The 26,264-nt window shown below is 49.1% G+C and overlaps 1 protein-coding gene across 3 annotated transcripts in view; it reads right to left on the bottom strand.

Annotated features, from left to right (window-relative positions):
• RBMS1 (RNA binding motif single stranded interacting protein 1) overlaps positions 1–26,264 on the bottom strand; it is a 205,834-nt gene that overhangs the window by 90,394 nt on the left and 89,176 nt on the right. For all 3 annotated transcript variants that reach the window (XM_064164280.1, XM_064164291.1, XM_064164303.1), the window contains exon 2: positions 7,394–7,569. In XM_064164280.1, coding sequence (XP_064020350.1) covers positions 7,394–7,569 — 176 coding nt within the window. The remainder of the gene's footprint in view (positions 1–7,393; positions 7,570–26,264) is intronic.

The following is a 26,264-nucleotide window of genomic DNA, read 5'->3' as shown; positions in this document are numbered from 1 at the left end:
TAGCCTTGGGCACTGTGGTAAAGGGTTGGACTTGATGATCTGTGAGGTCTCTTCCAACCTTGGTGATACTGTGATACTGTAATCAACCAGGTCGGAAGAGACCTCCAAGATCGCCCAGCCCAACCTAGCACCCAGCCCTGGCCAATCAACCAGACCATGGCACTAAGTGCCCCAGCCAGGCTTGGCTTGAAGACCTCTAGGGACGGTGCCTCCACCACCTCCCTGGGCAGCCCATTCCAATGCCAATCACTCCCTCTGTGAAGAACTTCCTTCTAACATCCAGCCTAGACTTTCCCTGGCACAATTTGAGACTGTGTCCCCTAGTTACAGTACATACAGTTATAGACAGAAATGTATAAGGTAAAAGGCAATACAGACACACAGCAGCCGTCCCAGAAACCTGAGTCCACAGGAGGGGCTCCCAACCACCCCTTCACCTTCCCCCTGCCCCTCTCAACCTTACCCCAGTCCCAAGGAAGAATACAGGTTCAGTCAGGGGCTTAGGAAGCAAAGTGGATTAGTCCCAAAAACGGAGGGTGAGGTTAGACAGTAAGATGCAGCTCAACCAGCAGCCCAAATCAGAGTGGTTATCTATAGAATCAACCAGGTCGGAAGAGACCTCCAAGATCATCCAGTCCAACCTATCCACCTTCCAGAGGGTTGATCTTTTCTGGTTAAACCACACAACTGATCTAAAATTCCAGTAATGAGACTGTGGCACATCTGAGTTATTTGCTAAGACAACTGAGTTACTCAGATATTCAAACAGTTTCAATATTTCACCACAGATGTGTCCATTCCTTCATCGTATTTAGGCAATCCTCTCCCTTGGCTGAAAGGTACTATAAACAAAAAGTACATTTACCACTACTACAGGTAGTTGAAAATACAAAGCCTCTTCCTACTACTACTCTAAGTCACCAACTTTCAAAGAGAAGTTTATTACAGCAATTATTAACAGGAGTAAGAGTTCACAGTATCACCAAGGTTGGAAGAGACCTCACAGATCATCAAGTCCAACCCTTTACCACAGAGCTCAAGGCCAGACCATGGCACCAAGTGCCACGTCCAGTCCTGCCTTGAACAGCTCCAGGGACGGCGACTCCACCACCTCCCCGGGCAGCCCATTCCAGTGTCCAATGACTCTCTCAGTGAAGAACTTTCTCCTCACCTCATATTCCACATTCCACCAATGTTTTTATTTCTTGTTCCTATACATGTCAGCAGGCCAATGAGCTAAGTAGACATCACCACTGTTTTCCTTTCACAGCCTGTAATCCGGTTCTTCTCACCAAAACCTTCTAGCTAGGCTCAAACTAGCACAGCATCACTGCTGAAGGACAAAGAACAACAAAACCAACAAGACCAAAAGCAGTGCTGGAACTCCTTGGAGAGGATTTCAGTGTGGATTCCCATTTGATGGTCAATGTAAGGCTGTTGGAACTGTTCCTGTCTAATCGGTCAACCTGAACTTGATAATGTCTTGACATGCTGTAAGACATCTGTTTGAGGAGCTGTTTGGAGAGGACTGGCAGAGGGGTTCCTGCTCTGGCAAGGGGGTTGGACTCGAGCTCCTTGGGTCTCTTCCAACCCCTAATATTCTGTGATCAAACAGCAAATACTGAAGGAAGACAGAGAGCCTTCCTTCACATTTTGCTACAGCAAGTGTCTGAGCTCCTCTTCACCACTTCTCAGACCCCAATGTGTTTGAAGAAGGGAAATGGCAGCACTGGGAGAATCACAGAATGGTTTAGGTTGGAAGGGAACTCAAAGATCATATAGTTTGAACCCCCTGCCATAAGCTGGGACACCTCCCACGAGAAGAGATTGCTCAAGGCCTCATCCTACCTAGCCCTGAACACCTCCAGGGAGGAAGCATTCACAATCTCCCTGGGCAACCTGTGCCAGTGTCTCACCACCCTCATAGTATAGAACTTGATCCCAACATCTAGTTTAAACCTCCCCTCTGCCAGTTTAAACCCATTACTCCTTGTCCTGCCATTACAAGACCTTGTCAATAGTCCCTCCCATCATAGAATCATAGAATCAACCAGGTTGGAAGAGATCTCCAAGATCATCCAGCCCAACCTATCCCCCAGCCCTATCCAGTCAAGTAGACCATGGCACCAAGTGCCCCATCCAGGCTTTGCTAGAACACCTCCAGGGATGGTGACTCCACCACCTCCCTGGGCAGACAACAAGCACGGCAAAATCCTTTCTTTAGGGAAGGATTTTTGACTAACACAGGATGGAGCTTACAATTACACAGCAAGCAAAGCACATGGAAACATTAATAGGCTAATGGCTGTTCTATGACTTAATGAAATGTGTCCTATTGAGAAAACAAACCATCCTATGCTGTGGGAGCAAAGCTCTGCAGCCTGTCTTGAGCCAACGTTTTCAAACCACTATTAGCCTGCCATTTGTTTCAGCCATGCCTCTCTTTGTGATGCTGAATAGTTAGGAAGTAACTCTCCAAACACCCTCTCAAGGAGACAGTTATTTCCCAACACATACTAACAAAACCAGCCCCTACAAGGTTGTGCTTTTGTGTGGCAGTCGTCCTGCAGCAGAACATCAGTCCGCTGTGGCAATTACACCCCTAATTCTGTTACACCTTAAACCAGCTGCTTTCCTAATTGTAATAATGCTAAAAACCCTGCATTGTCACCATGCAGTCATCATTTAAGGAGGAAGATCAGAGTGAAACTCTCCAGACCACAAGCAGATGTCAAAAACGTCATATGACTGCAAGCAGCTTGATACATGCAGCATGGCACAGCCTGGACAGAAGCACACCCAAGAGTGGGCTGGCATGATGACTTATGCTCAACTGAATGGGAGAGACCTGAGTTAAGTCTCAAAGCTTCAATCTTGCCCTAGGACTGAGACAGGGCAGGAAGATGAAGAGTCTGCTGCATCACCCTCATTTAATGATGCAAATGGCACAAAAGGAGGTCTCTGAAGAAATTCAGCCTTACAGAGGTGCCGTGCTGCAGGATGGCATGTAAATCATAATAAGGCAGGCTGTGGAAAGCACCAGGCTTTGGAACAGTGTGGCTTGGGCAAAAAGGTCATTTGCAGTGAAGCACAGCACTTAAGAGTCTGCAAAGCACCTAGAAAATGTGTCAATGCAAGTTATAAAGTCATGGCTGAAGCTCCTAAGACCCCATTGCCTTAAGCAGTCTCAATAACCCTAATCACTTAAGCAGTCTCAATAATCGTGAAGGACTTAATCTTGCATCTTCAGCTCCAAACATTAAATAAGCTACAAGAAATGACTCACAGTCATTGAGTAAAAAAAATATATTGATAAATCCAACACAAAAACTGAAAGAGGCATGTCAAGCAAGTGTGGACAGACATGCCAGGGAAAGGGAGGACAATTACACAGGGGTGTGACTACCATTGCTCCAGCAACCTTGAATGCCAGCTCCTCATAGCAGAGCTTTGCTCAGTGCAGCAGAGTTACACAGCTCAGTACAGACTTTACCAAACCATGCTCAGCAGCTCCTCATTCTAATTTCTTCCCTCCTCGTCCCTCTGTTTAGCTGACCACTCCTGTTTAGCCTCCCACAGAAAAGACAGTGTCTGTGAGCCACTGCGTTGGTTGCTTTACCTGATGGAAAGTGCCTGTGGCCAGGACTGACTCACATTGTGTACCCCCAACACTCTCAGCTCTCATTCTCAGTTGGCTGTGAAGATATCCCCATGACAAACATAATAGGTACCTTATTCTTCCCCACACTACTGTCTTTGGCACAACTGATAGGAAAAAATTTGTCTTCCCAATGCAGAACTGAAGTAGCAGGCTCAAGTTTGAATCATAGAATATCAGGGGCTGGAAGGGACAGGATCACAGGATGCTGGGGGTTGGAAGGTACCTCCACAGATCACCTGGTCCAGCCCTGCTGCCAGAGTAGGATCATAGAGTCAACCAGGTTGGAAGAGACCTCCAAGATCATCCAGTCCAACCTAGCACCCAGCCCTGGCCAATCAACCAGACCATGGCACTAAGTGCCCCAGCCAGCCTTGGCTTCAACACCTCCAGGGACAGTGACTCCACCACCTCCCTGGGCAGCCCATTCCAATGCCAATCACTCTCTCTGCCAGGAGCTTCCTCCTAACATCCATCCTGGCACAACTTGAGACTGTGTCCCCTTGTGTGGTTGCCTGGCAGAAGAGCCCAACCCCACTTGGCTGTGATCTCCATTCTGGTAGCTGTAGACAGCAACAAGGTCATGAGCTGTTCAGAAAGGTGGCAGGTTCCCTTCTCACATGAACACCAGAAGCACTGTCTGAAAAGAGCTGTACTCCCAGGAAAGCCATCACCACAAAATTCCAACATACTCTTTTCATCTTGGAAAAGAGAGGAAAGATTCAGCTAACAGCAAACCAAAGAAGAAACAATGAAGGCAGAAACAGTGTTTGCAGAGATGTATATTGGCAAACTGCACTCTTGCCAGGACAGGACTTGTCCATAAGAGTGGTAAACACTTGCTAACTCTGCTTGTAAATATGTCATACATGTAGCTGTGCCACAAGAAATCAAGCCCAACACTTCTGCAAGTTGGTAAGAGTTCCCTCTAGTGATTCACCAAAAGTAATTAATCAAAATAGAAACCCAGCCCAAATTAGCACAACAAGCTGTTGTAAGAACTGAAGTGGATGCATTGACTAAAGCCACTTAAAAGCCACTCTTTAACCAGGCCTCCACGTGAAACTCTGTAGATTCTTCCACCTCATATTCTGAGCTGTATCTAACCAAAGCAACACTTCTCTGCATCAGCCACTGCTGAAGGTAACTCTCCAGTACAGTGTATATGATGCAAGACCATGACAAGCAGAGGGAAAGCCTGTGCAGATGGGATCTTTCAGGAATTCCTAGTGACAATGATGGCTTTGCAACCATTATTTCCTCAGCCCTGAGGTATTTCTCTTTGTTTTCTAACAACAGTCAAAACATATGAAACAGAAAACAGTGACCTTTCTCCACATCTCCACTGAAAACTGCTTACTGTCAGCTAGCAGTATCACTCCTACAGCATGCAGAGCAGCCTTTCCACTCACCTGTACATCAAGCACTCCAGCAGACTAGCTCTTAGCCTAGCAAGATTCTCTGTGGGGAAAAGGAGCCAAAAACTACTCTAAAACCTGCCAGTAAAATGATAAGCATTTGTAAAGAACTAATTAAAGTACTTCAGAGATCACAGAATTATAGAATCAAGCAGGTTGGAAGAGACCTCCAAGCTCAGCCAGGCCAACCTAGCACCCAGCCCTGGCCAATCAACCAGACCATGGCACTAAGTGCCCCAGCCATCCTTGGCTTCAACACCTCCAGGCACAGCAACTCCACCACCTCCCTGGGCAGCCCATTCCAATGCCAATCACTCTCTCTGACAACAACTTCCTAACAACATCCAGCCTAGACCTCCCCTGGCACAGCTTCAGACTGTGTCCCCTTGTTCTGTTGCTGCTTGCCTGGCAGAAGAGACCAACCCCACCTGGCTACAGCCTCCCTTCAGGCAGCTGCAGACAGCAATGAGCTCTGCCCTGAGCCTCCTCTGCTGCAGGCTGCACACCCCCAGCTCCCTCAGCCTCTCCTCACAGGGCTGTGCTCCAGGCCCCTCCCCAGCCTTGCTGCCCTTCTCTGGACACCTTCCAGCACCTCAACATCTCATGATTCTCCATTCAAGAAAGATTTGGGTGTTTGGCTACAGGTAGAACGGTGAAAATTCAGCTGAGTACTTTTTGATTCCAAAATAATCCAGAAAAATGTGCTATGAAATTCAGAACTTTTCACAATTCCATCAAACATTTTAAAAAGGATACATGCATTCATAGTACAGGTAGGCCTACAAGCTGTTCTTTGGCAATCACAGAATCACAGTCTCATAGAACAGAAGAGACCTCCAAGCTCAGCCAGTCCAACCTAGCACCCAGCCCTAGCCAATCAACCAGACCATGGCACTAAGTGCCTCATCCAGGCTTTTTATACAACCATAGAATCAACCAAGTTGGAAGAGACCTCCAAGCTCATCCAGTCCAAGCTATCACCCAGCCCTATCCAATCAACTAGCCCATGGCTGCTGTTAAAATTGAATAACTAACCCAAAAAAACTCATGCAAGCTAAAAAAAAACCTCTCTTGTTAACAACACTGCCTGAAAGCCTTCTGCTAAGCCAAGTCTACTTGGAACTCTAGAGAGGATTCTTATGTGGATCAACTATTTCTCACAATAAATAAAATTGCACAAGAGTGTACACACAACATAAATTAGTCTGAAACTAGGATAAGCATTCAAATGCACAATGTAATTCACAGAGGAGTTTGTACCAAGAGATTATCTCAGTTAGGAATAGAGAAGATTTTTTTATTGTAGATTCTTAAGAGCAAGTTTCACATTCTGGTGTTAATTTTCATTTATCTGTGATTGCAGCAGCATCAGGCAGTCTGGGGACAGAGTGGCTGAGAGCAGCCAGGAACAAAGAGACCTGGGGGTGCTGGCAGATAGAAGCCAGCAGCGTGTCCAAGAGAGCCAATGGCATTGTGGCCTGGCTCATAAGCAGTGTGGGCAGCAGGGCAAGGGAGGTTCTTCTGCCCCTGTGCTCAGCACTGCTCAGGCCACCCCTGGAGTGCTGTGTCCAGTTCTGGGCTCCTCAATTCAAGAGAGATGTTGAGGTGCTGGAAGGTGTCCAGAGAAGGGCAGCAAGGCTGGGGAGGGGCCTGGAGCACAGCCCTGTGAGGAGAGGCTGAGGGAGCTGGGGGTGTGCAGCCTGCAGAAGAGGAGGCTCAGGGCAGAGCTCATTGCTGTCTGCAGCTCCCTGAAGGGAGGCTGTAGCCAGGTGGGGTTGGGCTCTGCTGCCAGGCAAGCAGCAACAGAACAAGGGGACACAGTCTCAAGCTGATCCAGGGTAGGTCTAGGCTGGATGTTAGGAGGAAGTTGTTGGCAGAGAGAGTGATTGGCATTGGAATGGGCTGCCCAGGGAGGTGATGGAGTTGCTGTCCCTTGAGGTGTTCAAGCTAAGCCTGGCTGGGGCACTTAGTGCCATGGTCTAGTTGACTGGACAGGGCTGGGAGCTAGGTTGGACTGGGTGAGCTTGGAGGTCTCCTCCAACCTGGTTGATTCTATGATCATGTTTTTAACTACAGCAATGGGTTGCTTCCATGCACCACAATATTTCAGCTTTCTTTGCCGCTCCATGGTGCCAAAGATCACTTTCCCCCTGACTATCAGGGATGCTGAAGCTCACCATGGTACTACAGTATGAGATCTTCTATTTACCAGTCTGTTTCCCTTCTCTTCTAATTCAGACATTCATTTCCCATCCCTATACCTAGTAGAAGCTTTTAAGGTACGTTGCCATAACTTGTATTTAAGTGTAGTACTTACGGTTGGCATAACTTCACCAGGTCCTGATCAGTGGTGTTTGGAGGCAGTGCTCTGATGTAAAGATTTGTTTTACTTAATTGATCCCATCCTGAGTTGCTGCTGCTGCTACTGTTGTTATTACTGCTGGTGGTGCTGGGACTAGGAGGAGCCATTGGATGGGCTGGTACAATGGACTGCTGCAAAGGGAAAGAAAGCACGTTAGAGTAAACCATAGAGAGCAAACTCAGCATGCACATTAGCTCAGTCTACAGTAGCCTGTTTGCCATCTGGAGCCCTGTGTTACAGCTGTATGTAATCACTCATGGATTTCACACACCTGCTTTCACACCACCCTGCAGACAGGACTCACAGGCACATTCTAACAGACCCAACCACCACCTAAAGCAGGCTCGGTGCATGACACACACTCAAATGACACAGAACCTCTGCTGAATAGCACTGACAGGACTTTATCACTCTTCATTGTGGCATCTGATGTGAACAGCAAGTCAGAGATATTGCTCCTCCAGGTTCCAACAGGTATAAGCTAAGCTTACATCACCATGGCTAGCTTGTGCCATGAGGGAGTTACGGTGGCAGGCACAAAGACTGAGCTGTTCCCTCAGCTTATCAAAAATATAAAATCAATTAGAAGCTTCTTTTGTCTTCCTTCTGACTTGTAGTTCTCCATACAATACTGCTGTTGTCTTTACAAAGCTAGGAGGGGGAGGACAGACAGCTTGAGGACCAGAACTGTCATATCATCATTGATCTCTGTTTGTGAGACTGTCAAGAGACATTTCAGGAGTGTCAAGGAAAATAGTCTGCAACATGTCAAAAAAGTAAGTTTCAGAAGAAGGTAAGTGCACAAACACTGGCTGTGCAGCTCTCCAGGTAATGCTGTCCTGCTGGCAATCACCCCCACCTGGAACACACAAATCTCCCAGAGCATCTGCACTACAGCAGGCTGAATCATCTACGGGGAGAGTTCAGTGCAGCAGGACACAGTCCAAAACTATAATCAAAGAATCAGTCAGGGTTGGAAGGGACCACAAGGAGCAGCCAGTTCCAACCCCCCTGCCATGCCCAGGGACACCCTACCCTAGAGCAGGCTGCACACAGCCTCAGCCAGCCTGGCCTCAAACACCTCCAGCCATGGGGCCTCAACCACCTCCCTGGGCAACCCATTCCAGCCTCTCACCACTCTCATACTCAACAACTTCCTCCTCACCTCCACTCTGACTCCCCTCACCTCCAGCTTTGCTCCATTCCCCCCACTCCTGCCACTCCCTGACAGCCTAAAAAGTCCCTCCCCAGCTTTTTTGTAGCCCCCTTCAGATCCTGGAAGGCCACCAGAAGGTCACCTGGAAGCCTCCTCTGCTCCAGCCTGCACAGCCCCAACTCTTTCAGTCTGTGCTCACAGCAGAGCTGCTGCAGCCTCTCAGCATCCTCCTGGCCCTGCTCTGGACACTCTCCAGCATCTCCACATCCCTCTTGTCCCAGGGGCTCCAGAACTGGATGCAGTACTCCAGGTGGGGTCTCAGCAGAGCACAGCAGAGGGGGAGAATCACCTCCCTGGCCCTGCTGGCCACACTGCTGCTGCTGCAGCCCAGGCTCTGCTTGGCTCTCTGGGCTGCAAGTGCACACTGCTGGCTGCTGTTGAGCTTCTCCTCCAGCAGCACCCCCAAGACCCTCTGCTCAGGGCTGCTCCCCAGCCACTCACTGCCCAGTCTGAATTTGTGCTTGGCATTGCCTCGACCCAGCTGCAGGACCTTGCACTTGGTCTTGTTGAACCTCCTGAGCTTGGCTTGTGCCCACCTCTGCAGCCTGTCCAGGTCCCTTTGGATGGATCCCTGCCCTGCAGCCTGTTTGCTGCACCACACAGCTTGGTGTCATCAGCAAACTTGCTGATGGTAAACTCAATAATACACAGGACTGTGGTGTTGCAAGAGGAAAGCTTTAACAAATCAAGAACTAAAGCTGACAGTAACATCCTTTGAGTACAGGGTCTCCACTGACTAAAAAACCTGGCTGCAGGCCAGCCCTATGGAGGCCTGAGCCTTCACAGCTCGAGAAGCCCAGAGTGAAGAACCACCCTGTCAACTGCAGGGGGAAGGCATAGTAGGGGGTGCTGGGAGAAATAGGGTGGAATATGAAGCGAGCTGTCAGTGCAGGCTCACTTGTTCCCAGCCTGATGCCATCCTCTTCTTTGGACTAGTACAGAGAGTTATGCAGCCACAGCCTGAACCAAAAAATTCTCTTCCTTGATCTAGTTTACCACATGTGGTTTTGTGCTGCACAAAAGCTTTGGCTGTCTCAAGGCAGGCAACAGGAACATGCAGGCAGAGAGGGGATTTCAGCATGCTTCAGTTTAAAGACTCCATGAAACTACAGCCTTAAGACACAAGGGAAGTGAAACTACTTTGGAGACAACCTTGGGAAAATGGAATGAAGTTGTGAGCAGGATAGAAGTACAAAGGCATGGCTCACATCAAGATGTTCTAAGATAATGATGTGTTTCTTTTTTGCATCTCCCTTAGAAGGTTCTGGAATGTTTCTGTCTGGCATATTGCAAAGCTTATTAAGCAGCAGTAATAGCCTGGAACAACAAACTGCAACACTCACTAGAAAATAAGAAATTGTTATGTAGAAACATCTTTGTTGCCTAATTTAATTGAACTGAAAATTGTCCAAACCAGTTAAATATATTCCTGACCATTTAACCTTTGAAAACTGAAGATCAGTGTTTCACTGCCATAGGGTTGGAAGAGGTTTGGTTTATTTTTAAGTGAAGACTTAGAGAAACATCAGATTTCATCCAGAACTTTTACACTTGAAGTGCTCATCTAGAACTTATTCCAGACACCATTTAAAAATGGGGAAAAGATTAAACCCTCCCTGCAAGGCTGTAATGGAAACGCTGACAGGTTTTAACTATAACAGCTCAAGTCAGACCATCCAGCTTCCAGTAATGCCAGGCAATTAATTTTAGGGTTATAAGCAATGCAGAATGATGGAGCAACTGGTTTCAAAACATGTTCACAACAAACTCAACAAACTCACTCTGGCACAGTGCTATTCTCTTCAACAAACCCTCCTCCACAGCTCTCAGAACGCACACAGTGATCAAAAGCACAACTGCTCTGGTGATCTCACTGCTGTCTACAGCTACCTGAAGGGAGGCTGTGGCCAGTTCTGGGCTCCTCAATTCAAGAGAGATGTTGAGCTGCTGGAAGGTGCCCAGAGGAGGGCAGCAAGGCTGGTGAAAAGCCTGGAGCACAGCCCTGTGAGGAGAGGCTGAGGGAGCTGGGGGTGTGCAGCCTGCAGAAGAGGAGGCTCAGGGCAGAGCTCATTGCTGTCTGCAGCTCCCTGAAGGGAGGCTATAGCCAGGTGGGGTTGGGCTCTTCTCCCAGGCAAGCAGCAACAGAGCAAGGGGACACAGCCTCAAGTTGTGCCAGGGGAGGTCTAGGCTGGATGTCAGGAGGGAGTTGCTGCCAGAGAGAGTGACTGGCACTGGAATGGGCTGCCCAGAGAGGTGGTGGAGTCGCCGTGCCTGGAGGTGTAGAAGCAAAGCCTGGCTGGGGCACTTAGTGCCATGGTCTGGTTGGTTGGCTAGGGCTGGGTGCTAGGTTGGACTGGATGATCTTGGAGGTCTCTTCCAACCTGACTTATTCTATGAAATGCACTTTCCTACAGCTGCCACAGAAGTGAGATACATGATCCAGTCTTCACCTTATCTGGTCACGACTGTTAGTGACTCAAAGCTTCTATCCTGGTTTCAGTACCTTTGGTTTTCCATTTACATTTCACAGTGTTTTTCCCTTGGAATCTTGGGGTTTCTGTATTACAAAGAACTGGAGTTTTGTGAAGTGTTGTCACCAGCTGGCCTAAAGCAAGAGGAAAATGTGTGTGTGTAAAGAGCAGGGATCCTAACTCTGTCCTCCTGTAAACCATAAACACTCTGCTCTGAGACGCTTCCACACAAGATACTCTAGCGCGAGCGGTCACATCCAAGCACGATGGGAATGTAGATGTGATTACAGCTGCCTTCCAAAGTTTACAGACAGAAGGGTTTTCATTGCTTCCACTGAGTCTCATACCTTCAGCAGCCATACAGGCCTTTAACAAAACACAGATGTTGAGCATACTGCAGCTCTCAAACCCCGCAATCCAATGGCACACAGACAACCATCAAGAGGCCGGCGACATCTTAAAGCCATACAGCTGAAAACACAGATTTTACACTAAAACTTAACTGTAAAACCCCCATCATTCTTCCTGCTCTTCTCCTTGTTGACAACTACTTGTAAAAACCAAATCAGAGCGACCCCTCTTTTGTGCAGAGGCTTTTCTTTCACAGCTGCAGCTGCTGCAGGAGGCTGAGTGGCAGCGCAGAGCCTCACTGCTGTGGCTGTGCTGGAGGAGCCTCCTACACTGACAGTGCATGCCAAGGGAAGAGTTCTTCTGCTAGTGTAGTTGCATCACCTCCCCCAACGACATCAGCTAAGCCGACAAAAGTTCCCTTCTGCAGGCACAGCTGCATCCACACCTGGGGTTTTGCCAACACACTGATGTCAGCGAGGATGTACGAGTTTTTTCCACACCCCTGACTAACACAGTGCTCGCTGGCAAGATGTTCTGCAGGGCAGATCCAGCCAAGGTTTGGGGCTGTTTGTTTAGAAACAGCTTTCATGAACATTAACTGATAGATTTGTCCCTCTACTGCGCTCTGGTGAGACCTCACCTGGAGTACTGCATCCAGTTCTGGAGCCCCCATTACAAGAGGGATGCGGAGATGCTGGAGCATGTCCAGAGAAGGGCCAGGAGGATGCTCAGAGGCTGCAGCAGCTCTGCTGTGAGCACAGACTGAAAGAGTTGGGGCTGTGCAGGCTGGAGCAGAGGAGGCTCCCAGGTGACCTTCTGGTGGCCTTCCAGGATCTGAAGGGGGCTACAAAAAAGCTGCGGAGGGACTTTTGAGGCTGTCAGGGAGTGGGGGGACACAGTCTCAAGTTGTGGCAGGGGAGGTCTAGGCTGGATGTTAGAAGGAAGTTGTTGGCAGAGAGAGTGATTGGCATTGGAATGGGCTGCCCAGGGAGGTGGTGGAGTCACCATCCCTGGAGGTGTTCAAAAGAAGCCTGGCTGGGGCACTTAGTGCCATGGTCTGGTTGACTGGACAGGGCTGGGGGCTAGGTTGGACTGGAGGTTCAATCTGGTTGATGCCATGATTTACCACCTGCCCTTAGGCAAGTAAGTACCAAATCTTGAGCACTCTGCCTGCAAACTGACTGTCCTAGCAAAGATGCCATTTTGAGCATCCTGCACTACTGTATTCCAGGGTTTCCACTCTCATGTCTGAAATGCTATGGCAATTAGAACTGAGTTACTGGAAGCCTCTCTTAAGTCCAGTATGCAGTGGACATGAGTCAGCCAGCAGAAATACCAAGGCCTGCTGCTGCTGCATTAGCATCTCCTGCCTTAGGGGAGGTTCCCTTACTATTGGTCTTGCAGTCTGTCAAGGCTTGTCACAAGAAGATCCAACAAGTAAGATGCCTGCTAAGCATTTTCAGGATGATACCAATGTAAACTCTAGAGTGCATCTTAGAAGGTGGGCTCTGGCTAACCTGCTCTAGGCTAGGGTGTCCCTGACCATGGCAGGGGGGTTGAACTAGATGATCCTTGTAGTCCCTTCCAACCCTGACTGATTCTGTGATTCTCTGCCCTCCAGACTCTGGTGGGAAATTCCCTTAAGAAGTAAAAAACCCCAAGACCTGGACCCTTAATTTCTCTTCGCACAGATAAAGAATATGGTCTCACAGGGACATGACAAAGGTCAACAGAACTATCCAGCAAGAGCTGGTTTACTGCAGATGACACCAACCTAGGAGCAGGTGTATATCTGTTGGAAGGTAGGAGAGCCCTGCAGAGGGACCTGACCAGGCTGGATGGGTGGGCAGAGGCCAATGGGATGAGATTGAACAAGGCCAAGTGCAAGGTTCTGCACTTGGGCCACAACAACCCCAAGCAGCACTACAGGCTGGGGACTGAGTGGCTGGAGAGCAGCCAGGAGGAAAGGGACCTGGGGGTACTGATAGTAAGCTGAAGATGAGCCAGCAGTGTGCCCAGGTGGCCAAGAGAGCCAATGGCATCCTGGCCTGCATCAGGAACAGTGTGGCCAGTAGGTCAAGGGAGGTTATTCTGCCCCTGTACTCAGCACTACTCAGGCCACACCTTGAGTGCTGTGTCCAGTTCTGGGCCCCTCAATTCAAGAAGGATGTTGTGCTGGAAGGTGTTGAGAGAAGGGCAACAAAGCTGGTGAGGGGCCTGGAGCACAGCCCTGTGAGGAGAGGCTGAGGGAGCTGGGGGTGTGCAGCCTGCAGAAGAGGAGGCTCAGGGGTGATCTTATTACTGTCTACAACTACCTGAAGGGGCATTGTAGCCAGGTGGGGGTGGGCTCTTCTCCCAGGCAACCAGCAATAGAACAAGGGGACACAGTCTCAAGTTGTGCCAGGGGAGGTATAGGCTGGATATTAGGAAGAAGTTCTTCACAGAGAGAGTGATTGGCATTGGAATGGGCTGCCCAGGGAGGTGGTGGAGGCACCGTCCCTGGGGGTCTTCAAGAAAAGCCTGGGTGAGGCACTTAGTGCCATGGTCTGGTTGACTGGATAGGGCTGGGTGCTAGGTTGGACTGGATGGTCTTGGAGGTCTCTTCCAACCTGGTTGATTCTGTGATTCTATGGAAGTGAAATCTCAGACATCGTGTCATCCAGGATCCCAGCCTATTCCACCCTTCCTCCAGAGCAGTTAGGTGCCAGGAAGAGGCAGGACCCTGTGGGTGGAAGCTGGCAAGAAGCAGAGTCTCTTTGTTATGAAATATCACAGATAGCCCAGGAGCACCTGGAGACCCAGCCAAGGGTTCCTCCCAGAAAACTCTCCAAACCTTCCTTATCTTGGCATGTAAGAACTATGCCCAAAATGCTACAGCTTACACTTCAGTAATGACAGACTGCAATAAACAGGTTGGAAACCAAACAAACAGAACTACACTCAGCAGGGAAAAAAAGACAGCCCTCCACAGCTTTAACTTTACTCCTTAATACAAGTTTTAAGAGGAGCTTTGCAAGATAAAAACAGCTTTTACTGGGCTGTATGTTATACCCAAATCCAAAAAAAACTGGTTTTCTGAACACAGGTAACAATCTTCTTCATACTTGAAGGAAATAAAAGGAAACAAAAAACATAGATGGGTGTTGACACCCATTTCACTTTGACCTTTTTGTAGAATCAACCAGGGTGGAAGAGACCTCCCAGATCATCCAGGCCAACCTAGCACCCAGCCCTGCCCAATCAACCAGACCATGGCACTAAGTGCCTCAGCCAGCCTTGGCTTCAACACCTCCAGGGACAGCAACTCCACCACCTCCCTGGGCAGCCCATTCCAGTGCCAATCACTCTCTCTGACAACAACTTCCTAACAACATCCAGCCTAGACCTGCCCTGGCACAACTTCACACTGTGTCCCCTTCTTCTGTTGCTGGGTTCCTGGCAGAAGAGACCAACCCCACCTGGCTACAGCCTCCCTTCAGGCAGTTGTAGACAGCAGTGAGCTCTGCCCTGAGCCTCCTCTTCTGCAGGCTGCACACCTCCAGCTCCCTCAGCCTCTCCTCACAGGGCTGTGCTCCAGGCACCTCCCCAGCCTTGCTGCCCTTCTCCAAACACCTTCCAGCACCTCAACATCTCTCCTCAATTGAGGAGCTCAGAACTGGACACAGCACTCGAGGGGTGGCCTGAGCAGTGCTAGGCACAGGGGCAGAAGAACCTCCCTTGTCCTGCTGCCCACACTGCTCCTGAGCCAGCCCAGGATGCCATTGGCTCTGCTGCCCACCTGGGCACACTGCTGACAGCTTCAGATACTCTCTACCAGCAGCACCAGCTCCCTTTCTGCTTGGCTGCTCTCAGCCACTCTGTTCACAGCCTGTAGGGCTGCTTGGGGTTGTTGTGGCCAAAGTGCAGGACCCTGCTCTTGGCCTTGTTCAATCTCACCCCATCTTTTATTTATTTATACTCTCTTTCTCCTCAAGTCCAGTCTGTTTTAACTACTTTGAATCATTTTATTAAAGAACAAGAACTGTTTTCAGCAAAACCCAGGCAAGCAGTCAATATATCTCCTTTATCCTGAGCCACTTCAGAAGCCCTCCCTTGAAATACAGAAACACAGGAGTGAGTAGTTGCTTTTCTAAGCTGCTTTTTAAAGCTCTTCATGGGCAGTAGCTCCAGCAGCAAAGAAGCAAGACAAAGTCTGGCATAAACCTTTAGTCACAGCTCAGATGCTCCCAACAATTGAAGCCCTAGACTACTCTGATTATAATCCACCCTCTGTCCCCACTGACAGCTCTATTACCTCCTTCTCAGGATGGTGAAAGTACAACCCACCCTTTGACACAGCAGGAGTAAGCTTGTTCCTACAAGAAAGCAGTGTTTGCTAACAGCAGAAAACACAGAAGTAAACCATTCCAGTTGGATATGAAAATGTAACATTCCCATCTTCCTACAGGGGATGGAACCAATATCATCTAAATCACACTTATGAAAGCTGAATGAAAGAGCAACCTTATGCCAACAGTGAAAGAAAGCTCCAATGAAGGTCTTTTCTTTTTATGAAGACACTTGAGAAAGTGGGAGCATAATCCTGGCCACACTGAGGGATATAACAAAACTGACACTGATGCCACCAAATGCTTGGGTTTTTTCCTCCAAGACTGTGTCTGTGTGTGTGTGTGTGTGTGTCTGGATCATTACCCAAAAAAGCCCACATTAACTCTCTTGGAGACAGCAGGAGAGGTTGCAACAAGAGAGCAAGCAATGGAAGCAGCAAGCTCCTTCTGGTTCAGGAAGCTCTTCTGGAGTCTCAGAGATAATGAAAAAACTTCAAAGTTCCCAGGAGCTCACATCCTCCACTGACCTGAGCCAGCAGTGTGCCCAGGTGGGCAGCAGAGCCAATGGCATCCTGGGCTGGCTCAGGAGCAGTGTGGGCAGCAGGACAAGGGAGGTTCTTCTGCCCCTGTGCTCAGCACTGCTCAGGCCACCCCTGGAGTGCTGTGTCCAGGTCTAGGCTTCTCCACTGCAGAGAGATGTTGAGGTGCTGGAAGGTGTCCAGAGAAGGGCAGCAAGGCTGGGGAGGGTCCTGGAGCACAGCCCTGTGAGGAGAGGCTGAGGGAGCTGGGGGTGTGCAGCCTGCAGAAGAGGAGGCTCAGGGCAGAGCTCATTGCTGTCTACAACTACCTTAAAGGAGGCTGTAGCCAGGTGGGGTTGGGCTCTTCTGCCAGGCAAGCAGCAACAGAACAAGGGGACACAGTGTGAAGTTGTGCCAGGGCAGGTCTAGGCTGGATGTTAGGAGGAAGTTGTTGTCAGAGAGAGTGATTGGCATTGGAATGGGCTGCCCAGGGAGGTGGTGGAGTCACCATCCCTGGAGGTGTTGAAGCAAAGCCTGGCTGAGGCACTTAGTGCCATGGTCTGGTTGACTGGCCAGGGCTGGGTGATCTTGGAGGTCTATTCCAACCCAGTTGATTCTATAATTCTATTACATCATTGCCTGTCAGGGTTCTTAAAGTGTTCAACTGACTGATGGATGCTCCTAGCCCAGAGGCAAATAAGGTGGTGTTGCTTACATGGAACTAGTCATAGCACAGCACAAAAGCCATCACACAGGGCACAGACACAAGTGCTGAACTGAGCTACATTCTGGTCCTTTACAGCCACTATCAACACTTCTCTCTTCTTCTTGCTCATCAGGAACCACAGCATTCTCTTTCCTCACCGTTCTACCCCTGGATTCCCAGGACAATCCCCTGGGTATCCCATGGGTAGCATGCCCTGGCCGTGACAGTATCATAGCCACATCTAAACCACAGCATTTCAGCTGCCATTTCTGAAACTTCAGCAGGCTGCAGCAACCCAACACCTACTCCACTATAAATGAACATAAAGAGAAAGTGAAGACACTGAAGGCCCTGAACAAAGAGAGCCTGGTACTAAGATCTGCTAGACAAAACCAGCACGTTCATGTTTCTGTGGTTAGCCCTTCATTGAGCAACAGATACAGAAGAATGCACTGCTAACTTCCTTCTCAGCCCTAACAAACACATCCCCAGCTTATTTTTTTGCCCAGGATCCACAGAGAAAACACCAACAAAACTCCTGGACCATGTTAAAGGTTTTGCTCCAGCCTGAGGATTCAAAAGTTCTATCAGAAGTAAAAAAAACCCACTCATTTTCATAGAGGCTTAACTCCCACACTAATGTGTTTCTGCAACCCTCTGACAGGTTGCAAGCCCAGCACATGACACTGAGTACAAATAACTCCTCCCTTGTATTACACATTAGTTGGTCTATTTTAACAGCAGAGTATAAGCTTTTACAATGTTCTCCACAGCAGTACACATCCAAGAGGGCTGGAGCAGCTCTGCTGTGAGCACAGACTGAAAGAGTTGGGGCTGTGCAGGCTGGAGCAGAGGAGGCTCCCAGGTGACCTTCTGGTGGCCTTCCAGGATCTGAAGGGGGCTACAAAAAAGCTGGGGAGGGACTTTTGAGGCTGTGAGGGAGTGCCAGGAGTGGGGGGAATGGAGAAAAGATGGAGGTGGGGAGAGTCAGAGTGGAGGTGAGGAGGAAGTTGTTGAGCATGAGAGTGGTGAGAGGCTGGAATGGGTTGCCCAGGGAGGTGCCTAAGGCCAGGCTGGCTGAGGCTGTGTGCAGCCTGATCTAGGGTAGAGTGTTCCTGCCCATGGCAGGGGAGCTGGAACAAGCTGACCCTTGTGGTCCCTTCCAACCCTGACTGATTCTATGATTCAAGATACCATTGGTAGGATAAATACTTCAACTGAAACAGTAATTAACTTACAAACTCCTGTGTCATGCAGTGTTGGGTAGGACTAGACCAGGGATGGTCACATAAGAGCTCGTCAATCACATACAGCTCACAAACACTTCAACAGCAGCTCAGAAGGCAATACTTAAGAGCCTCCACATGAAACTACTCAATGATACTTGCATTTTTCAGGTTGTGTGATACAGGCTCAATATTAGGATGAAGTTATTGGCAGAGAGAGTGACTGGCATTGGAATGGGCTGCCCAGGGAGGTGGTGGTGGAGTTGCTGTCCCTGGAGGTGTTCAAGCTAAGCCTGGCTGAGGCACTTAGTGCCATGGTCTGGTTGCTTGGCTAGGGCTGGGTGCTAGGTTGGACTGGATGAGTTTGGAGGTCTCTTCCAAGCTGGTTGATTCTATGATCCTATGATAATAGAGGGGTCACACAGAGTCACATGCTAGCAGAGATGTCCTACATATAGGCATGGGTCATCTTTCCAGTGGCATCCCTAAAATACCAACCCTAAGCAAAGAGAAGTTTTCTCAGAGCACTGAAGATGACAGCCACGAGGTTCAAAAGTGCAGAAACAGCATTCACATACACAACACTGCCCCAATTCTTTTGCTGCTCAAAGGACTAAGACAGCCAGAGATCTGTAAAACAGGGCAGTGGGCCCTTCTCACTGATCCCTATGAACTCTGCTCAGGAAGCTCCTGCTCACTGCTTTAATTCAAAACCTCTCCAGGTGTCAGCCCAAAATAGATGAAAAAACAACCCCATAAACTCAAGGCAAAGAACAAGTGTTCAGAGAATTGTTCTGCTTCATCCAAGCTGTCCAGTTTCCAGGACACACACACAAGAAGCCCAGGCAAACTGCAGCTGGCACATAGAGAATTCCCATCAATAGTTTCACTTCTCTATCAGCTATCAGATGTCTTGGGGGTTTTGTTGGGGTTTTGTTTTTTGTGAGCTTGTTTTGAAAGGGAAGAGGAAGAGCCAGGGAATTTCACAGCAGTCAGTCCAACTGCAATTCCCAGAAACATTCTGGAACACATCAGTGAACAATCAGCTTCAATATCTTGAGATCTTGACCGACACTTCTGGCACTGTCCCAGGTGATATTTGCATCAACAGAAGAGGGAAACACTGCCTTGATCAGCAGTTCCCCTCCTAAGGCACTCCACAGCAGAAACTGAGGTATGGACTGGAGTGCATCACAAGCTAAGCAACTCATTGGCTTCTCAGTGTGCACTGTCATGGGAGAAGAGGAAGCAGAGCAAACATCACAGCAATCCCATCACTTCCTCCTCCTCCCCAGCCCTCAGATTCATGGTGCTTCTGAAGCTTGTTCTTTGTAACCGCTGCTTGGTGAGGGAAGTTTAGAATGGGCTGCCCAGGGAGGTGGTGGAGTCATCACCCCTGGAGGTGTTCAAGCAAAGCCTGGATGGGGCACTTGGTGCCATGGTCTGGTTGATTGGATAGAGCTGGGTGCTAGGTTGGACTGGATGATCTTGGAGGTCTCTTCCAACCTGGCTGATTCTATGATTCTACACTACTGCAATATCACAGGATATTAGAGGCTGGAAGGATCATCGAGTCCAACCCCCCTGCCAGAGCAGGAGCATGCAAGCTAGCACAGATCACAGAGGAACACACCTGGATAGGCCTTGAAAGTCTCCAGGGAAGTAGTGCTAGGTTGGACTGGATGAGCTTGGAGGTCTCTTCCAACCTGGTTCATTCTATGATTATGTGATTTTAACACAGAATCACAGAATGAACCAAGTTGGAAGAGATCTCCAAGCTCATCCAGTCCAACCTAGCACCCAGCCCTATCCAGTCAACCAGACCATGGCACTAAGTGCCTCATCCAGTCTTTTCCTGAACACTTCCAGGGATGGAGACTCCACCACCTCCCTGGGCAGCCCATTCCAGTGGCATACTCTGGGGCACATAAATACAATATTCATGAGGCCCTTCTCAAGAGCAAACAATGCCAACCATCATGGTATTTGTAAGTTAGTCAAAGTTAAGTCTTTGTCCCTCATAAAGCTGCTGCTGCTGCTGCAGCTGAGTCTAAACACCAGATCAAAAACCAGCAGAGTCCAGATAAGCAGATGCTCAGCTTTGGCTGATTCAGAAAACCATTTACATAGCTGGGTTACAAATATCAGCAGAACATTAAAAACTTAGGCTGGGTCACATTTAGTTCTGTAAAATAATAAAGAAGGAAATGCTTTTTCTTTTGCAGAGCTGAAAAACTCAGCAGAAGAGTTCCTGAAGTACTATTTATTGCCCTTCCATATGGTACTGGACTCTAATTAGATTACTAATAAGTTCTTGCAAGCATTCTCTCTTAATTTTTTTTTATTGCCACATGTTTCATGCAGCACAGAGAAGAGTTCTGCAGGGTTTTAGTTCAGGTTTTTTTGTAAGGAAGAGGGAAAAAAGTTTCCTTTTTTTTTTTTTCTTAAATTTATTTATTTCCTGTTATTATTCTCCAAACTCTTGGGGTTTTCTTTTTCCTTGCCAACACTACAATTTCATCATTCTGCTCATCTGGCTGTCCCATCCCCTCCCCAGTGACAGCAATTATAGGCACCACGTAGAAGATGCATGTCAAAAGAAGCATCTGCTTTTTTGGCAAACTCCACACTGTTGGTGGCACTGGAATGATTGCTACAGTGTTTGTCACAGGGTTAGACCACAGATGGCTCTTTTGGCTGACATGGGATCTGCTGTGTCATCTTATGTTGATTCAAGTTAAAAAATAAATCGAAGAACTTTCTGCCCGACCATGTAGGAGGGAGGCAATTACCATCAAAATGCCTTTGTCTAGGATTGCAGGGTTGTTACAGGCACTATGCTGCAGCCAACAGAGCAGGGCACTGCCAGCAGAGCCAATGGCATCCTGGCTCAGGAGCAGTGTGGGCAGCAGGACAAGGGAGGTTATTCTACCCCTGTACTCAGCACTGCTCAGGCCACAGCTTGAGTGCTGTGTCCAGTTCTGGGCTCCTCAACTCCAGAGAGATGTTGAGGTGCTGGAAGGTGTCCAGAGAAGGGCAGCAAGGCTGGGGAGGGGCCTGGAGCACAGCCCTGTGAGGAGAGGCTGAGGGAGCTGGGGGTGTGCAGCCTGCAGCAGAGGAGGCTCAGGGCACTGCTGTCTGCAACTGCCTGAAGGGAGGCTGTAGCCAGGTGGGGTTGGGCTCTGCTGCCAGGCAAGCAGCAACAGAACAAGGGGACACAGTCTCAAGTTGTGCCAGGGCAGGTCTAGGCTGAATGTTAGGAGGAAGTTGTTGGCAGAGAGAGTGATTGGCATTGGAATGGGCTGCCCAGGGTGGTGGTGGAGTCACCATCCCTGGAGGTGTTGAAGCCAAGCCTGGATGAGGCACTTAGTGCCATGGTCTGGTTGATTGGGCAGGGCTGGGTGCTAGGTTGGGCTGGCTGAGCTTAGAGGTCTCTCCCAACCTGGCTGATTCTATGATTCTGCACTATTCATCTTCCTATTTCCCAGATGAGGAGGTTTGCTCTCCTGGGGAAAACAAGCTTTCTGTCATGCCTGTGTTTAATAGATAGCCCAGTGCAGCTTACCCCACCCTCTTCCTGCTTCTCCTGCTGCAATCTCTGACAGGGTAGATGGGACAATGCAGGCAGTGAGCTCTGGCCCTTTCTTCCACATTGCTAAATCTTAATCTTGCTCTGACAGACTACGCCCACTCCACTGCTGCCAGCCAGAGCCTGCAGCTGGAGCAAAGGCAGTGCACCAGCCAGCCACCCCAGAGCCTGCAGCTGGAGCAAAGGCAGTGCACCAGCCAGCCACCCCAGAGCCTGCAGCTGGAGCAAAGGCAGTGCACCAGCCAGCCACTCCAGAGCCTGCAGCTGGAGCAAAGGCAGTGCACCAGCCAGCCACTCCAGAGCCTGCAGCTGGAGCAAAGGCAGTGCACCAGCCAGCCATCCCAGAGCCTGCAGCTGGAGCAAAGGCAGTGCACCAGCCAGCCACTCCAGAGCCTGCAGCTGGAGCAAAGGCAGTGCACCAGCCAGCCACTCCAGAGCCTGCAGCTGGAGCAAAGGCAGTGCACCAGCCAGCCATCCCAGAGCCTGCAGCTGGAGCAAAGGCAGTGCAGCAGCCAGCCACCCCAGAGCCTGCAGCTGGAGCAAAGGCAGTGCACCAGCCAGCCACTCCAGAGCCTGCAGCTGGAGCAAAGGCAGTGCACCAGCCAGCCACCCCAGAGCCTGCAGCTGGAGCAAAGGCAGTGCACCAGCCAGCCACTCCAGAGCCTGCAGCTGGAGTCTCTGGGTGTCTGTGCCTTTCCTCCTTGGGCTGCTTCTGTGTAAGTAATGCTTCTGCTTCCTAACCCCCCTGGCCAATCCTCCAAACTCACCTTGCACATAAGACAAAGTCTGGGATAAGGTAAATGGGCAGAAAGGAGGTAGAAGGGTGGTTGGGAGCTCCTCCTGGGGACTCTGGTTTCTGGGAGGGCTGCTGTGTTTCTGTATCACTTCTAACTTGTATATTTCTGTCTCTGGCTCTATATATTGTCAATATTTGTTTGTATATTGTGCTGAGTTGTAAATATAAAGCTTCATTCCTTAATTTCCAGCTCAGCTGAGTCCAGTCTGAGAGATTTCATAAGCGTGGGGGGGTAACACCCAAACCTTCACAGCATTTTATCCTTTCTACCCAGCTTGAAAACATTTTCCCTTCTTTAGTTGTTCAATCCATTTCATAGAATCAGCCAGGTTGGAAGAGACCTCCAAGACCATCCAGTCCAATCTAGCACCCAGCCATTCCTGTGTCTCCACTCCTAACTACTGCACAGGTGTCAGCAAAGAACAAGCCTGTATTGCACAAGTACAGCACAGAAGTTATTTTAACACTGACATCAAGGTCCAATTCTACTGCCCAGCAGTTTGTTATATGCCTATGCCAAGCTATGGCTAAGCCAACCCCAGTGACAACTGTGGCATCTTACGTCTCTTTCCATGGGAATCAATGACTCCTCCAGGAACTGGACAACAGGAAAACAGACTCCAAGCAACACTGCCCTTCCTACTCACTCCACTGCAAGTGTTTCCACAGTCCTTTATATCATTTGTCATACAAGTGAGGTCAGCATGATCTGTGCTGGGCTGAAAGTTCCTCTCATCTTCTTGTTACTCACTTCTAAAAATTCCAAAAAGCTGCCCTGTGCTTCTTACACTTTGCAATATGATAAGAGGCAGCAGAGACAATTCAGTTACAACCAACACATGCTCTATATACACAACATTGGCAGCAAACTATTAAAGCAAGTCTCAGGCATAACTAAGAAAGAACATACCCCAAAACACTCCATGAATAGTGCAGGTTAAATATCACCTTCAGGCTTTCATACCTTCAGGTTTTCATACCCAATTGCCTCCAATACACTGCAGCCACATATAAGGAAGCTGTAAGGTACCCTCACAACTACAGTGAAGATGGAAATGACAATTAACTAAATTCTAGGAGAAGTGGAAATGTTTGTGCTAACTTTGTCTTGGTACTCTGAAGCACAAGGAGCACACGGATGAGACCACAATCCCAGTGGCACACACACAAACATAACATATATACACACACAAACATAACATATACACACACACAAACATAACATATACACACACACAAACATAACATATATACACACACAAACATAACATACATACACACACAAACATAACATATATACACACACAAACATAACATACATACACACACAAACATAACATATATACACACACAAACATAACATACATACACACACACACACAAATATAACATATATACACACACACACAAATATAACATACACACACACACACACATATATATATGGCCTAAACTTTACAGCCATAGAATCAACCAGCTTGGAAGAGACCTCCAAGATCATCCAGCCCAACCTAGCACCCAGCCCTGGCCAGTCAATCAGACCATGGCACTAAGTCAAGACCTTCTGGTTTCCAGGAGTTATGTGAAACCAGATATTAGACATAAGAATCTGCTTGCAAATATTGATCCCGGGTTCTACACTGAACTATAGCCTGAGAAAAAGGACAAGCTTACTACATAGAATCATAGATTCAAACAAGCTGGAAGAGACCTCCAAGCTCATCCAGGCCAACCTAGCACCCAGCCCTGGCCAAGCAACCAGACCATGGCACTAAGTGCCCCAGCCAGGCTTTGCTTCAACACCTCCAGGGACAGCAACTCCACCACCTCCCTGGGCAGCCCATTCCAATGCCAATCACTCTCTCTGACAACAACTTCCTAACAACATCCAGCCTAGACCTCCCCCAGCACAACTTCAAACTGTGTCCTCCTGTTCTGTTGCTGCTTGCCTGGCAGAAGAGACCAACCCCACCTGGCTACAGCCTCCCTTCAGGGAGCTGCAGACAGCAATGAGCTCTGCCCTGAGCCTCCTCTTCTGCAGGCTGCACACCCCCAGCTCCCTCAGCCTCTCCTCACAGGGCTGTGCTCCAGGCCCCTCCCCAGCCTTGCTGCCCTTCTCTGGACACCTTCCAGTACCTCAACATCTCTCTTGAATTGAGGAGCCCAGAACTGGACACAGCACTCAAGGTGTGGCCTGAGCAGTGCTGAGCACATGGGAAGACCAAGCAGCACAAAACAAATTACAGTCAGTGGAAGCATGAGGAAAACAGCTCTGTTTAACTCCTGGGAAAGAGAGAATCAGGAAAAGCTCATCTGGTCAAGGAACAATCTCACAGACACCAAACAACACTTACCCAAGGCTGCTGTTACTACAGAAAATGCTGCTAAGATGGCACAGACAACATAAGGTGGCCCCAGCTCACCAGGAAACACTGGCAGTAGACAATGTAGTCTGGCTAGCTGCAAGAAACTATGACTGCTTCACTGATTTATCACCACCCTGCCCCTCTGCCCTTAAAAAGCATGTGTGTGACTCTACATGAAGCAACTGTTCTTCTACATCTCTAAATCTCATCTACTCACATCTTTAAATAAAGCTGCAAAGTTGTCTGAACGCTGAGAGCTAAGCCACTGCCACTTTTTCCTTACGTAAGACTTTGTGACCTGCTTTCTTGAAACTAAGTACCATGAAGAACATGAGGATAAAAGTTGACATTTGGAATTTTTTTCTCCTAGAGAACAGAAGGAAGTTATCATTCTTCCCTTCAGACATCTCCAAATTCCAGCCCTGCGACTGCATCATTGTTTAGCTTTCCGGAAGTCAGCGGGAAGCTTGGCTCACATTTCCACCCAGAACATCCTTGTGCGTTTCACTGCACTCAGTGATCATGCCCTGAAACCCAAGCAGTGCTACAGGCTGGGGACACAGTGGCTGAGAGAAGCCAGGCAGAAAGGGAGCTGGGGGTGCTGGGAGAGAAGAGCTGAACAGGAGGCAGCAGTGTGCCCAGGTGGGCAGCAAAGCCGATGGCAGCCTGGGCTGGCTCAGGAGCAGTGTGGGCAGCAGGACAAGGGAAGTTCTTCTGCCCCTGTGCTCAGCACTGCTGAGGACACCCCTTGAGTGCTGTGTCCAGTTCTGGGCTCCTCAATTCAAGAGAGATGTTGAGGTGCTGGAAGGTGTTTGGAGAAGGGCAGCAAGGCTGGGGAGGGGCCTGGAGCAGAGCCCTGTGAGGAGAGGCTGAGGGAGCTGAGGGTGTGCAGCCTGCAGAAGAGGAGGCTCAGGGCAGAGCTCACTTCTGTCTACAGCTACCTGAAGGGAGGCTATAGCCAGGTGGGGTTGGTCTCTTCTGCCAGGCAAGCAGCAACATAACAAGGGGACAGAGTCTCAAGTTGTGTCAGGGCAGGTCTAGGCTGGATGTTAGGATGAAGTTGTTGGCAGAGAGAGTGATTGGCATTGGAATGGGCTGCCCAGGGAGGTGGTGGAGTTGCCGTGCCTGGAGGTGTTGAAGCCAAGCCTGGCTGAGGCACTTAGTGCCATGGTCTGGTTGGTTGGGCAGGGCCGGGTGCTAGGTTGGAGTGGATGATCTTGGAGGTCTCTTCCAACCTGGTTGATTCTATGATTCTATGA

This window comes from Pogoniulus pusillus, chromosome 2 (genome assembly GCF_015220805.1).
Source record: "Pogoniulus pusillus isolate bPogPus1 chromosome 2, bPogPus1.pri, whole genome shotgun sequence".
NCBI lineage: Eukaryota > Metazoa > Chordata > Aves > Piciformes > Lybiidae > Pogoniulus > Pogoniulus pusillus.
Note: the sequence above shows the minus strand (reverse complement) of the source record. Positions and strands in the feature narration are given on the sequence as shown.